This window comes from Artemia sp. Qi Xiang Cuo, chromosome 3 (genome assembly GCF_049724085.1).
Source record: "Artemia sp. Qi Xiang Cuo chromosome 3, ASM4972408v1, whole genome shotgun sequence".
NCBI classification, from domain to species: Eukaryota; Metazoa; Arthropoda; class Branchiopoda; order Anostraca; family Artemiidae; genus Artemia; species Artemia sp. Qi Xiang Cuo.
Window position 1 is genome coordinate 2,852,820 of NC_142796.1, and position 16,306 is coordinate 2,869,125.

At 35.0% G+C, this 16,306-nt stretch overlaps 1 protein-coding gene across 4 annotated transcripts in view; it reads right to left on the minus strand.

Moving 5' to 3' along the window:
• Positions 1-13,791, minus strand: part of LOC148953654 (adenylate cyclase type 5-like) — a 118,205-nt gene extending 104,414 nt beyond the window's left edge. For all 4 annotated transcript variants that reach the window (XR_016143759.1, XM_089108401.1, XM_089108402.1 and 1 more), the window contains exons 1-3: positions 13,641-13,791; positions 2,468-2,562; positions 141-225 (exon numbers count right to left, since the gene is read on the minus strand). Coding sequence is in view for 3 of the 4 variants with exons in the window: in XM_089108401.1 (XP_088964527.1) it covers positions 141-225; positions 2,468-2,562; positions 13,641-13,757 (297 nt within the window). In the remaining variant the exon portion in view is untranslated. The remainder of the gene's footprint in view (positions 1-140; positions 226-2,467; positions 2,563-13,640) is intronic.
• Positions 13,792-16,306: the final 2,515 nt, after the last annotated feature.

Here is a 16,306-nt window from a genome sequence, read left to right on the forward strand (position 1 = left end):
GGGAGGCTAAGCTTGCGCAGCCATGTCTCCCTTTGCCGGCTTTGTGTTGTGATGAGTTATGGATATTAGTAGCAGATGTTGTATATGACACACAGAAAGTATTAACTTACCTTTTTAATTGTCATATAGTATTTACTTACCATAGATTTGTCAGCTAAGACTGAGACAAGTATGAACAAAGTTAAGAACGCTCCTGCACAGTCAATTGCAAATGAGATCAGGTCACTGAAAATGTAGAAAAAAAGTCAAAAAGTATTTTCTTGGGAACACGGGCCTTCATCAGTTGCATTGAAATCAATTTATAGTCTTAACTGTTTTTACTGTGCTACTCATGGGGAAAAAGTCTTGCATTACTCCACAGTAACTATAAGAGAAGAAGTGTTCTAGTATTTTTGTGGTATTTTGTGACGTTTCAAAAGTGTAGTTTTAACCCCAATTTTTTGCTGGAGATGGTTCAGATCATCTAATTATTTAAATTATTTGAAGGAACATATTTGGGGTAAACGTGCATTATAAATACCGAGAGGCGAAACAGCTTCCCTCATATGGCAGACTGATCTGAACTGTAAAATAAATATACTCATATGTTTACTCAGAGGTGCAAAGAGGGGGGGGGCAGAATCACCAAGGAACAAGATTTATCCAAAAACCCCGACCACTCTTCTGGAAAAAATGAAGCAATAAACTATTTATTTGAGGCGTTTAATGCAATTCCCTCCAGTACGCTACCCTTCTCCCCCAGGAATGTTTTGAGGAAATGATTCTTTGAGGGCGTTTATCATTTTACAAGAGTTATTATGCATTTTTAAGCTGCATCATAAGGCGTTGGGAGCGGCAACCTCTTAAAACACAGTATAAATCAAATTACGATGATAAATCAAATAATAAATGCTTTAACCAATTTACCCAGCAACGTCAATAATTAGCGAAAAATGGAATTTATTTTGTGTATGATGGCGGTTAAAATATCCTAATCCAGTTTGTTTTTTGGATAAAGTGTCAAGATGTTAATGAAAATAATCAAACTCGATAAAGAGAATGTTAAGCACAAGTGTAAAGAGGGAGGATAAGAGGAGTGGCGACCATCCCGACAAATATTTTTGCTTCTGAAGCAAAAACTAAAATCTTAAATATAAAATGTCACCTAGAAAAGAGAAAGGGAAAGAAAAAAAAAGAGAGAGAGAGAGAGAGAGAGAGAGAGAGAGAGAGAGAGAGAGAGAGAGAGAGAGAGAGAGAGAGAGAGAGAGAGAGAGAGAGACGAGATAAGGTCAGATAGTAATTACAGATTTTATAAGAGATTTTAGGCTATTTCCTTTTGTGAAAACATAGAAGATTATTTACCTTCTTATCAACCCTACCTGACCAAAAACCAAGGTGCTGCTCGTAATACAAGACTTATTTTGTGCCAGCAACAATTTTAAGATTCTACTTGTCATTTACAAAGGCTTAGTGGTAACACACAGTAAGTAAGGAGTATCTCAGGCCCATAATGACTGAAAACACAACAAAAGGAATTTTGAATTTTAAAGTTCGATATTAAGCTTCAGAAGTCATGAGGCTTACAAAATTTGCCTGATTTTCATAAAAGGCCGTCATTACTCCAAAAAAGAACTCCCAGAAAGCATAACCGTGGAGGCTTGAACCTCCTATCTACAAAAACAAGGAAGCTTGTTTTTTTCCCAGGAGAAAGATCTGAATTGGTGTTTACTTGTTTTTTTCCAAGGGTGATCGTATCGAACGAATAGTTGTAAAAGATCGAGAGATGATTCATTCGGTTGAAAATTAAAAGTTTTAGTGTCCTATTTAAATGGTCGTGAAAAAAAAAATGCCACGGCAAAATAGCGTTTTCTGCCATTTTGTGGCTCCAAACTACGATTTTGCCCCATCCAGGACCAAGTAGGTATTGTGTAGATGTTCTGAAACAGAAAATCCATTTATAAGACCAATTTGGATCTCTTATTTGTTTAAAAATGACCGAAAAGTGAATAAGAAAAATCACCGTAAAGTAAGGAGCAACATTAAAACTAAAAACGAGCAGAAACATTTCCGTATATGAGGGGGCCCTCAACCCTTGTTCTTTACTAGGCCAAGGTATGACTTCTTATCGCAATTCTTTAAGAACGACTGCTGAAAGCAAAAAGCTATTGAATTAGAATAACAAAATTTTTTAAAGCGCTAAAATATTTTAGCGTAATGAGCCAGGGATTAAGGAGGGACAGTCCCCTCACGTCCGTTTGTTTAAAGTTTTTATGTTTCTCCTTACTTTCGTTGACAAAAATATAGTTTTTTTTGCGGTTTTTCTAATCAGTAGATAGATTAATTGGATAAGGAATGTTGATGGACTTGGGTTCATAGCTTCAGACATGAATGCATGAACTATTGTAGAGAGAGAAACTTATTAGTCCAACACACAAATACGTAAATACGTGAAGTGATAGGGGACAAATATGAAAGTGAAAAGACTTACATTTTCAATAAGAGATGAACAATCGCAATACCACAAAACGAAATAGCAGCACAAACAAAATATGCTTCCAACATTTGGTCCCTTTCATTCGAAAACTGAAAAAAAAAATGATAGAAATGTACTAAATAAGAATCCTTTTAAAATCATATTGACATTTTGGAATATCACAGGTCCCCGTTACAGTTATGGTAAGGTTCCCTCACAATGTTAAAGTTGGTGATGATTATAAGGTAATTAGCTTCGGGAATTCACTTTGAATTTTTTCAATATATAAAAAGGAAAACAAAATAAGATAAAACCATTTGACTCGTCTGTACTTCCCCGGTGTGGAAGCTTGTTAGGGAAATTTTTTGAAAATTAATCTAAAATTCGAACATATTAGATAAATTTTTCTTCTGAATTGAAATATGTATTTCTGCTTCTCATCTGCCTCTCCTCCTCCAGTAGTCTTCCTCGTCCTCAACACCCCACTCCTGGCACTTAATTTGGGGCCTTTTGTCCCAATTCTTCAAGCAAGACTCCTGAAACACAAGGGCTGTTTATTCAGAATAAGGAACTTTTTTATAAAGTGCTTAAAAATTTTAGCGAGAAGAGAGGGGTGTTGAGGAGAAGGCAGCCCCCCTCATTTAAGGAATATTATCTGTTTGTTTTAAGTTTTAATGTTATTTGTGTTGAAAAAACCTGTTTTTGATTTAATTCCTACAAGGACAACCACTCCACCCCAAAAATCTCCAATTCGTCACGGTGGGTCTTTCATAAGAATCTATGGGTAAGAAAGAGCTCTCTAACGCCTTTTTTCGGGCTGCTAGGGCTGCAATTATTAATTAATTAGAAACTTCACCTGCCATTACTCCACCATCTCGATTCAACTTCTCTACATTCAATGAAGTAAACACACCTCTTAAATGGAGCCAGTCAATAAATGTATAGCAATTAGAAAAATTTCTCTCGCCTTCAAATAAATTTGGCAAGTTATTTCTGAAATAAATATTTGATATTTTGCACCTTTTCGTCTCGGGCTCATCTGTTGTGATTTATTATTCTAAAAATAAATTGTGAAACATCGCTTTCTCATTCATACAGATTCATTTTCCTAACAGACAAGCTCATGATTATGTAGTTTGTCAGACGTTAAGTCAGATTAAATCGGAGTGACAGATATAAATTATCTGCTGGAACAAGGATTTTTTTGTCCAAAATACAATTCTAGAATGTTAGACAGTTTTGTAGATGGAACTGACTAATGAGAGAAAAAAAACCTTTTTATTCTATTTTTCTCCAGTCTTCAGCATTGAGACTTCCGCTATTCATTTTTATACTTTTGCTTTTTATGTCTCTTCGTAAAGTGATAATTCCTGAGGTGCAAGTGATTTTGATGAAAATTCTACATTCGAAATGAGCACATCAAACGAAATCAGCATAAGTGCAAGTGATTTTGATGAGAATTCCATTATCGAAATCAGCATACAAATCTATTTCCTGTCTTTGAAAATGTGAAAATCGTTTTCCCTCTTTTTTTAGAAGAACGATCACAGATTTATGTTTATTTGTTTGTTTGTTGTTTTTTCCTCAGGGCTGATCGTGTCGAACAAATGATCCCCAGATATCAGAAGAAGGCTCAATAGAAAAGATACTAAAGTTTTATGGACCTTTCTAAGAGGCAAAAAAGACCGTGCCACACCAAAGGTGCGTTTTCAGCTATTTGGTGGCGCGAAATGACATTTGGGCCCAAACGGGGCCAAAAAGTAATCGACTGAAATTTTTTAGACAGTTAATCGATTTCAATTTCTGAAATCTGTAAATTGAGCATTTCAGTGGAGCAGGGGGGGGGGGGGACAACTGCTATCAGCAACTCTTGTGCCGAGATTTGAACGGTAATATAACCCACTTTTCCCATTTATGTACATGATTTAATGACTTCTTATTTCCCAGGGGGCATTCTCCCCTACTAGCGTCCACAGGAACATTCCCATAAAAAAGATTGGTTTGAAGATCTTGCCTTGAAAATCATGTGAATGACAAACCAATTACCATGTAATGTTTCAGACCCCTTCAAATAAATTTTTGCAGGGGTACATTTTTTCAGAGATGATGGTCATCCTCAAAGCATTTTTTTGCGGATAATAAACTTGATTGTAAATGAAAAGGAGTTAAAGGAGGGAGGAGTACTTCCTTTACATTTAAAAGAACCTTGGATTAAATGCTACTTCTAACAACTCACTGTAACACCAAGCAGTCTAAGGCCAAGACAGCTGCCCGCGCTCCTCCTCCATCTCAATCTATTCAAAGACTCCCTATTTACACCCCCCAATAGGTTCCTATTTTCCTTAAGCTTTTCCTTGCGACATACTCCCATCCCAATCAGGGACGACCTTCTTTTTATTTGGCCTAAGACGGTTGGCCAACAAGGACAATTTTTGGCAATCTGTCATCTATAATCCGCAGAACGTGTCCTAGCCATCTCTTCCGTTCTCTCATTATAGCCCTAGAAAGTAGGATTGAGCCACATTTTTCATATGGCTTACTACTTGAGATACGGTCAGTCAGTTACATACCCAAAACATTCCGTAAGTAATTTCTCTGGAAAATATCTAACATGCGCTATCCTCTATTTTTTTGGAGTGCCCACGCTTCTTAACCATAATTGACCATTGTCATCACTGTAGCTTCCAATGTTCTAATCTTGGTTCGCAGACTTGCCTTCCTTTTCTTCCAACCATTTTTCAGCTGTGAAAAGACACCCTGGGCCTTGGCTATTCTAGTCTTAGCATCTTTACTGCACCGACCCTCTCTACAAATAACAATGATCGATCTTCTCGTTACCCAGCATCACCTCTTCATTATCACTTATTCCTTGTCTTTTCAACTTAATCTTCTTAAAATTAATTTTATATCTTTAGTTGCACACTTAACTAGCAAAACTATAAAAATTACTTGAATTTGCGTACTTTTTTTTTTAGAATGCTTAAATAATAAGCATAATCTATGTTGAAAAGAGTTTCACTTCCCCATTTGATCACGTGTTCTCCCTTTGCCTTTGCTGTGCTTCTTAGGATGAAGTCCATCAAAATGATTCATACAAATGGGGATAGAACGCAACCCAGTTTAGCCCCTGATTTAATACAAAACCACCTGCTAAGCTTATTTTTACATTAACCGCAGCAATGTTATTTTCTTACATAGCACTGATCACTATAATGTATTTTTCGTCCCTACCATGCAAGGATAGTACCATTGCTAAAGCTCTTCTAGATCTTAGTCGAGACTCTGGCATTTTTCAAGTATTAACATAAGAGTGAAAACTTGGCAGACACATCGTCTAACCTTACTAAAACCACGCTGTTCTTCTCTTAAAACTTTATGAAAAGCATCTCTAAGTCTAAGAAGTATCATTATGCTGAGACACTTCCTACAGAAACCAGGCTAACACCTCTATAATTACCACACTCATTCTTACCACCTTTCTTATTGAGGGGTTTGATTAGAATATTCCTAAAATCCCTAGATACTTGCCCCTTTTAAAAAATCATATTCATAATCTTCAGTCACTTATGTCTTATCTGACAACCACCATATTTAAAAGATCTCATTTACCACATTATCAGCACCTGGGGCCTTATTATTTTTGAATCCTTTTAGTACTGTTGCTAATTCTTCCTCACAAACTAAATCTTCCTTCAAATCCAAAGTCTAAGAAAGCTTTTCCTATAACTCTTTCACGATTTAGCACATTCTCAAAGTATTGTTCCCATCTCTCTGTAACACTTTCCTTGTCACTAATTGTGGTCCCATTCTCAGCTTTGATTGATACAAGTCCAGATTGATTTATTAACATGCCAGTACAATATTACACTATTATGCCGTACGGCTGGATCTTCCAGATTTTTGGTAATTTTATCCATATCATCTACCTAACGCCTCCTCAACTCATATTTCAATACTTTCTCTATTTTCTTTTTTTGCTTTTTTTTTCTATCTATCTTTCGCATAATTCCTGTTTAAGCCCTCTTCCTCTCTATAAGACATAACATATTTTCACAATGTTCCTAGCTTTATTAAATAGATCTTAGTAATAAACAGTAAGTAAAGAGTGACCCTTGTCAATGAAAACAAAAACTTTAAGAAACAAAGTTTGGATTACAGGACACGTAACAACAAAACATATTATTTATGCTGATTCTTAAACACAAAATGTGCTATTTTTAAAGTCGTCCATTTAAATCTATATGTACAAATCTTAGAAGCAGAATACGCAAAACGCAAAATGTATAAGAAAAAAACTCCCCCCAAAAAGGTGCAATCTTGATTGAAATAACGGAATAAAATTCCAAAAGTAAAATAAAAATAATCAAAAGACCAAAAGAATTTTCGACAAGTATTGTAAAAAATTATGTATTTACCAGAAACGTGCACATGAGTTAGTATTTTTCAAAGCACTATCCTTCCGTCTCCATGCACCTCTTCGAACGTTTTACCCACCTCTTGTAGGCTTCCTGGAAGATGTTAACAGGTATCTCTCGTTCACAGGTGATCGAACTGTACTTTACCTATTCTAGCGTTCAGTGGTGATGTCCTTTGAGTGCTCTGTTGATTCTCGGAAAAAAAGTCTGATGGAACCAAATCCAGGCTATATAGTGGATGGAGAAGCTTTGTAATGCCCATTTGCGCTAGCAACTTGCGAACATTAAGTCCCATGTGACTTGGTGCTTTATTTTGCTGCAAGACCAAATTGTCACAGATGCATTTTCAGGATCATCGGTCTCTGTTGCTTGACCATTTTAGCACTTCATAATATTACTGGCTTTTAACAATCTGTCCTTGGGGCATGAATTCGTGACACGTTAAACCCTTGTTGTTAAAAATCACGATAAGCACCTTGATTTGATGAACACGATGCCCTTCAACCGTGTTTTGTCGGATCTTGCTTTTTTTCTCGATGAGACCAATTAGTGTACCACTCGCTGCTCTGACGTTTGGTTTCAAGATAATATTTGAAACACTATGTTCCGTCACTTGGGATGACTCTGTCTAGGATGTCAGAATAGATTTCATAACTTTCATGCAGGTCTGACAAGTTACGACATGTTTGGCCTTCATTCCCTCTGCGAGCACTTTGGATCCCATTTTTTGCACACACTTTCTTCGTGCACAAATCCCCGATTGAAGCTAGATGAACGACTGTTTTCGGTATATTATTTATATCAGCTAACAGCTGAACACTCAATCGTCGATCACTATTTAAAAGTTTTCACCCATTTTCCACTGTATTGTCAGTTGTTGGTCATTCAAGTACGCCTGGGCACTGATCGTTGTCGACAGACTCCTTCTCTATCCGGAACCTCCTGTCTCATTTGGAAATTTAGTTCTTGGACATCTTGTTATTCCAGTTGGCTTGCTGAAGCATCTTAAGGGTATCTTGACCATTTTTGTCCAGTTTGACATACAATTTTAATCACGCACCGTTACTATATATTCTTTGTCATCACTATTCCGACTATTTTTTGACGTGGTTCAACGTAACTCAAAAACACTTAACGCAAAGAGACCTCTTGTCTTGCTTATATCCAACAGATGACGAGCAATGTGACTCTGATCACTCGTTTGCTCTTGTGGTTCGAAGTTCAGTTGACATGTTCTGTGACACAGCATCAAGCAAGGTGGCTAATTTATTAAGCTATCTCTGCATAAAAATTTGACTAATCCAGGTTTAGAACGTTTAAGAACGGTAATGACAGGATTACCGTTTACTCCCCTTGTACAGAGAATATTTTTCAAAGGAAAGTAAAGATTACACTAAAGCTGAATTCGAACGGAACTTATTCTGTACACGGGAAGGCTGTCCCCTCGTCAGCTCCTCACTGTTTATGCTGAAATTTAACTTTCTCTGCCAATCTTTTAAAACAACAGCACAAACACAAGGGTCATTTAATTGGAATAAGATTTTTTAAAGCACAAGGAGTGAGGGGTTGAGGAGCCCCTTCCCTCATACATGGAGTAATTTTGCTCTTCACTTTCCTTGAAAAAAACTTTTATTTTCTTATACTTAAGATCTCAATATCTTTTGGTTTTCTTTTAAATGTACGGTCCCTTATTTCTGTAGCCCTCGAAGTGATTTATTCTGTTAAATTGATTTTTTAAATCTGTTTCTTATTCGCGCATAGATTTATCTATCTAATGAATGAGCCCATGATAATAGAGTTTGTCAAACACTAAGTAAGATTGGAACTTGAGGACAGATATAAATTGACAGCGGAAACAAAGATTCTCTTTTCTAAAATAGGTTCCATTGATGTTGATGACACGTCCCAAAAAGACCTAGCTGATGGAATGATAATTGGATCACCCATTGAATGTCCTGGAAAAGACAAATCATTTTTTTTTACTTTTTTTTAGAAGAAAAGAAAATTCAACTTAATAGAAAAACCCGCAACGGTCATTATGGAAAATAATAATAATAATAATTACGATAAAAATAATCAATAATGATAATATGATAATAATAGAATGATAATACAACAGTAGCAATAATTACTATTACTTCGGAGGTAGCCAAATAACGCTTTTTTTGTAGTGTTTAGGACACATTACAGTGCAAAGAGTCTCTAGGAGAGAAGACAAAGGGGTCTTTGCGACCTTTTCATTATATAAGAAGGTTATATAATAAACTAATCTATTGTGTTTTGTTCTACTCGTTTTTAGTTAAGACGGAACAAATCTAAATGAAACAAACAAGTCATATTAGTGGTCAAGGCCCTACCCAGAGGGGGTTTTAGGGGGGTTTGACCCCCCCCTAAAATGTTTGTTTGACTCGTAAAAACGTAACAAAATGGATAGAAACAAATTTTGTATATTTTTTGAATTATTTTTGTGTAACCCCCCCCCCGAAAAAAAATCTTTGAGTAAAACCACCTCCAAAAATAAATCCTGGGTACGGCCTTGTTAGTGGTTATGGATAAAGCTAGCAGGGGAAAATTCCCCGCCCCTAACTTGCGATTGGATTTACAGGCTTAATGCTATATTATAAATTTTCTGTGTAATTTCTTTTTAAACTTTGCAAGTGCAACAGAGCGTGTACAACTACGAAGGAATAAAACCGATAGCCCATGTCGAATATTTAGTTTCTTTTTGCAGGGGGGGGGGGTCCTCAGAACGACACTTTCTCAACCACGAAGTTTTGAAGGACAAGATAAAATTGTGGACCAGATATTTTCTTTTTAAACGTAATGCTTTGATAAAAAGTAAATATCTCAGAGAAGTATTTCTTTTTACATACACTGCAAGAAAGGATGTCTAGTCCCCTACCCTTTTAGACGGTCCTTTTTTCCGGAGTGAAAGTAGTTCAATCGGTAGCAGATAACTAATTATAGGAAAATGCAACCAGGGCAACTTAACAGAGAAGTGAACGGTCAGATGTACGATTCGTCATAACGGATTAATGAAAGATGTGCAAGAGTCAGTAGGGAGCAGAGACAGGTTAAGGTTAGTAGGACTTTAGGATACATGATTAGATCGTGATGATGACAAAACAAGTAACAACAGTGTCCATGGCCTAAACACTTTTTCAGTGTCATGGTAGACTTTATTACCGTTGTTGACTACCTGAAGGAATGCTTGATGGGTAAAACTTACAAGCAAGACTTTTTCTGGGGCTATGTATCTATCTGCTAACCCCTCCCTGAGAATGTAATGCCATCAAAGTTGTCTGTTAAACCCTAGAAATTTCACTGGATAAAGGACTTGTGGAGTAACGGGCTTGATGTGTCGGATCCTTCAAATAATGTTATATAAAACCTGTCTTATCATTGCCATCAAAGATGTCATAATTATCGATACCATGGTTGTAACCTAGAGCTGGTGGGGGTGTCACTATCAGTATTGTTTCAGTTTCGCTCTACATCAAATTATAAAGTTGCGTATGTTACTGGATCTTAAAAGGTATTAAATAAAAAAAACTTTTTTTTTAAAACTAAAATTAAGGAGCGACATTAAAACGAACAGAAATTATTTCGCATATGAAAGGGAATGTCCCCTCCTCAACGCCTCGCTCCTTACGCTAAAGTTTTTTATTGTTTTGAAAAGTAAAATTGTGAGAAAGAGTCAAACTTTAGCGTAAAGAGTGGGGCGCTGAGGAGGGGATGACCCTTTCATATACGGAATAGTTTCTGTTCGCTTTAAGTTTTAATGTAGCTCCTAACTTTCACTTAGAAAGCTTGTTTTTTTTTTTATCTAATTTCTGATCGTTTTTAAATAATACTGGGGAATCTGGTGCCCTATTCATGGAAAATTTCCTTCCCCCATGAAAAATTCCTCCATGGAAAGATCCTCCCACGTAATCTTCTCCCCCCGACCTTCCTCCACAGGAAAAATCCCCCCAAAAAACGTCTGTATACTTCCCAATAACCAATACTATATGTAAACAATAGGCAAATTTCATAACTTGCAACCCCTCCCTCGGGGACTGCGGGGCATTAAGTCACCCTCAAAGACATAGTTATTATATTTTTCGACTAAGCTGAACAAAATGGCTATTTCAAAATTTTGATCGGGTGATTTGGGAAAAATGAGCGTGGGAGGGGGTCTAGTCGCCCTCCAATTTCTTCGGTCACTTAAAAAGGGCACTAGAACATTTACTCTCCGCTCGAATGAGCCCTCTTGCGATATTCTAGGACCACTGGATCGATACGATCACCCCTCGGAAGAAAAAAAACAACAAAAAAACGAACACACATTCGTGATCGTTCTTCTAGCAAACAAATACGAAATTCCACATTTTTGCAGATAGGAGCTCGAAACCTTTATTGTAGGGTTCTCTGATACGCTGAATATTATGTTGTGATTTTCATTAAGATTCTATGACATTTAGGGGGTTTTCCCTCCTTTTTCGAAAATAAGGCGAATTTTCTCTTAAGTTTTGATGCGCCAGACGAAACTTGATAAAGCTTATATGTTTGAAATCAGCATAAAAATCCAATTCTTTTGATGTATCTATTGGTGTCAAAATTCCATTTTTTAGAGTTTTGGTTACTATTGAGCCAGGTTGCTCCTTACTTAAAGTTCGTTACCACGAACTGTTTGAAAGCAGTTTATCACTTCTTTTTTTGTAGGTTATTTTCTCTGCTTTGATTTGAATCAATGGTATTTGGGCCAATTCATTGCCTTTTGTCGTTAAACTAACTGGATTCACCATTAGCATACTCTAGTTCAGACCCTGAGGCAGTAATGACGTGACGAAAACACCCACTTGAGTGAAGGGAACACTCTAAATTTTCACAATGGCGTGACAAATGCAGTGAGAGTCCATTCTGTGAGGGCCATATGCCCAAATAACCATTTGAGTGAAGGAAAATACCCCAAAACTATACTTTCGATGATATACTTCTGAAAACCGATATACTTCCGAAAACTTTTGAACTACTTCCGAAATGCAGAAAAAAGTGAATTTTCTATAATGGGATTAAATTTTTTCCAATATTTGGTTTGCTTGTCTTTTCTATTTCGTAGTGGTAGCTTTTTAAAGGTTAAAGCTGACATTTCATAAGCTATTTAACTCTTTGTAAGAGCTTTCAATTTCTTGAGAAAACATGAAAAATATTGGAAAGTTTGACGCTTGAACTTTCATGAAAAAGTTTTGCAAGATTAATCTTATAAAAGTGCTTAGCCTTCAAAAGACAAAACAAAAAACTTCCACGTGTCAGTGATTTCAAGGAAACTATGACCCACATTTTTTGTTACAATGGGCTATTAAAAAATGAAAAGAAATCTGTGCGACTTTTTTTGAAGAAAAATTAGACCCTAAGCGATCTGTTCATTCTTGAGAGCCTACTGGGTTGAACCTGAAAGTCTAGCTGAATGTCCTGAACAATAATGGACTAATTGTTCTTTTTTTGACTAGATTACTATTAATTTTTGGATTAATGAAAATAACAATTCAGAAAATGGCAATTAGTTTTCTACCCTACCTCCCCCCCCTTTATATAACAGATGAAGAGGAAATGAGGCATTTATTATTTTCATATTAATAGTCTTAATACAAACTCGTTGCTTTCAGCCCACCCTATTTCTTCTTTACCCATCACTCTTGAAATCCTCAGAATTTTTTAGTAGTTTGTTTGAATTTTATCCCAGTCTAATCCACAACTAGGGGCCAAGGACTTTTACATCCTAATCGGAGCAAAACAACAGATAATATCACCTTTAGTTTTATGTCGCGTTTTAAAACGGTCTCTAAGTTATTCAAACTGTTTCTAGAACTGTCAATTAAAGGCTATTTTTAAGAAGTAATTTTTATTCATATATATATATTTTTTTATTCATAAATATATTCATATATATATATATATATATATATATATATATATATATATATATATATATATATATATATATATATATATATATATATATATATATATATATATATATTGAATGTCCGCAATAGCTTTTTTTTCTTTCTCCTTCGATTTATATTCAGCTCTGCCAGTCAACTTTTTCTAATCCACAACTAAGGGCCAAGAACTTTTACATCCTAATCGGAGCAAAACAACGGATAATATCGCCTTTAGTTTTATGTCGCGTTTTAATAGGGTCTCAACTGTTATTCAAACTGTTTCTAGAACTGTCAATTAAAGGCTATTTTTAAGAAGTAATTTTTATTTAAAAAAAACAAAAGTCTGAACCCCACCCTTTTAAATAGACTTTTGCGTAGATGTCTGAGCATTATCATTTTGCTTCCAAAAGATACTTAACGTTAGATAAAAGGTTATTTTAGAAACACTTGTATCTTTTTTTAAGTTTCACCTATTTGGCATATTGCCAGTGAGTTTTGTTACCTTTTCTTCTACTTCTTTCTCCCTTTTAAATAGACTTTTGCGTAGATGCCTAATCAGCGTTATCATTTTGCTTATAAAAGATGCTTAACGTTAGGTAAAAGGTTATTTTACAAACGCTTGTATCTTTTTTTGAGTATCGCATATTTGGCACATTGCCAGTGAGTTTTATTACCTTTTTTTCTACTTCTTTCTCCCTTTTAAATAGACTTTTGTGTAGATGCTTGATCAGCATTATCATTTTGCTTCCAAAAGATACTTAACGTTAGGTAAAAGGTTATTTTAGAAACACTTGTATTTTTTTTTAAGTTTCGCCTATTTGGCACATTGCCAGTGAGTTTTGTTACCTTTTCTTCTACTTCTTTCTTCCGAAACGTCAGCAGAAACTTGCGGCAGTGTTCTGAACGAAGTTGATCAATACTTCTGGCATCAATAGCTCTTGCCAAATAGTCATTTACTTCCATTTCACGATCTTTGATGTCTTGGTTTTCTCCAAATCCAAGTCTGAAGGAAGAAAAGTTTATGCTAAACATATATGTGGATGTTAAGGAAGAATTAAATTGAGCATTTTATTAAGGTTGAAGATGTGAAGCCCTAATTAATTTGTTCAAAAAATTCCAAAATACAATCTAAGACAACATTTAGGACTAGATTAACTCCAAATCCTACATTAAATACATTAATTGTTTTTCAATTGAAAGAAAAGGAGCAACATTATAACTTGAAACTAACACAATTTATTCCACATATGAGGTAAGATGCCCCCTCCGCTCTTTACGCTGAAGTTTTACAGTACTAAGCTGAAACCGTTTATTTATACAATAAACACCCAACCGACTGTCTTTTAAAACATTTGAACTGAAAATTGTTCTGTTTAAAACCAATAATAATCAATAGGCTTTTTCATTCTTCAAGTATTGTAAAAATACGTTCTACTCCATTCCAATTGCTCTTGTTATAGGACAGTCACTCTTAAAAGAGTGTAGGAATATATTCAAGCATTAGCGCAAAGAGGAGGGGGTTGAAGAAAGAGCAGCCCCTTCCAAAAATGTAACGATTTTTTTCTCGTTTTAAGTTTTAAGCTTGCTCCTTTAATTTCATTAAAAAAAAAACTTTCACTTAGCTATTTCATTTTAAATACTATATTAAAGGCTAGCTTAAATGTAAGGAGAGTGATCAAATTTAAGCAGAGACCATAAATGAGTGACAAAGGAGACAATGAGACAAATGAGACAATGAGACAATGAGACAAATGACAAATGAGTGACAAACACAAAGAGAGCTACAGTCCCCTCAAACTCGACATTTTAAATTAAGGCTTGATTTTTAAAGCTCACTCGGTGTATTTTATTTGCTTTCTGAAATAAAGTAAAATTGTCGAAAATGAACTTCTAACTTATCTAAAAGAGGGAAGTTTTCGCTCCCTCAGCAGTTACACTGAACGCTATATATATATATATATATATATATATATATATATATATATATATATATATATATATATATATATATATATATATATATATATATATATATATATATATATATATATATATATATATATATATATATATATATATATATAGAACGCTTATATCAAACAGTTTGTGGTAACGAACTGTAAGTAAGGAGCAACCCGGCTCAACGGTAACCGAAACTCTAAAAAACGGAATTTCGATACCAATAGATACATCAAAAGAATCAGATTTTAATGCTGATTTCAAATATATAAGTTGCATCAAGTTTAGTCCTACTCATCAAAAGTTAGACAAGAAAATTTTGCTGATTTTCAAATTAAGGGGGAAAGACCCCCTAAAAGTTAATGAAAATCACACCATCATATTCAGCGTATCAGAGAACCCTACTGTAGAGGTTTTAAGCTCCTATCTACAAACATGGGGAATTTTGCATTTTTTGCCAGAAGAAAGATCACGGATTCGTGTTTATTTTATTTTTTCTATTTATTTTTTTTACAGGGGTGATCGTATCGACCCAGTGGTCCTAGAATATCATGGGAGGGCTCATTGGAATGGAAATTAAAAGTTCTAGTGCCCTTTTAAGTGACAAAAAAATGGAGGGCAACATGGCCCCCTCCCACGCTCATTTTTCTCCCAAAGTCACCCGATTAAAATTTTGAGATAGCCATTTTGTTCAGCATAATCGAAAATATGATAATTATGTCTTTTAGGATGACTTAATCCCCCGACGTTTCCGAGGGGAGGGCTGAAAGTTATGAACTTTACCCAATGTTAACATATAGTATTGGTTATTGGGAAGTATACAGACGTTTTCAGAAGGGATTATTTCTGGTAGTGGGGTGGTGGGTGGGGGGTGGTTGGGTCGGAGGTTATGTGGGAGGATCTTTCCATGAAGGAAGTTTTCATGGGGGAAGGGACGTTGCTATGAAGGGGATGCCGGATTTCCCAGCATTATTTAAAAAAAGATCAGAAATTAAATATAAAAAAAACAAGTTTTTCAACTGCAACAGCAGCAACATCAAAACTTAAAACGAACAGAAAATATTACATATATGATTGGTTTCACCCCTAATCAATACCTCTCTCTTTAAGCCAAAGATTGTTTAGTACTTTCATAAGAGCTATTTATTCTAATTAACGGCCTTTGTGATTAAGCGGTCATTTTTAAAGAATTGGAACAAAATTCAAACTTTAGATTAAAGAACGAGGTGTTGACAAGGGGGCAAACCCCCTAATAAACATATTAAAAATATATGAATATAGAAGTTCTTTACGTAATTTAATTTGTAATTTACGTATATTTATTACTAATAAAAACGTTTGTAAATAAAATCAAACACGTTTCGAGAAAGCCATTTAACCAAATAAAAGTAAAATTAATATGCAAATTTTGTTTAAATTATTCATGTACGGTGATCTAAGATCAAAATCTGCATTAACGGAAAAACGTTCAAAAATTCAATAAAAAAAACAAGTTTTTTTTTTTTTTTTTTTTTTTAACAAGCGTTTAAAAAATAATTTTTTTAAACGCTAAA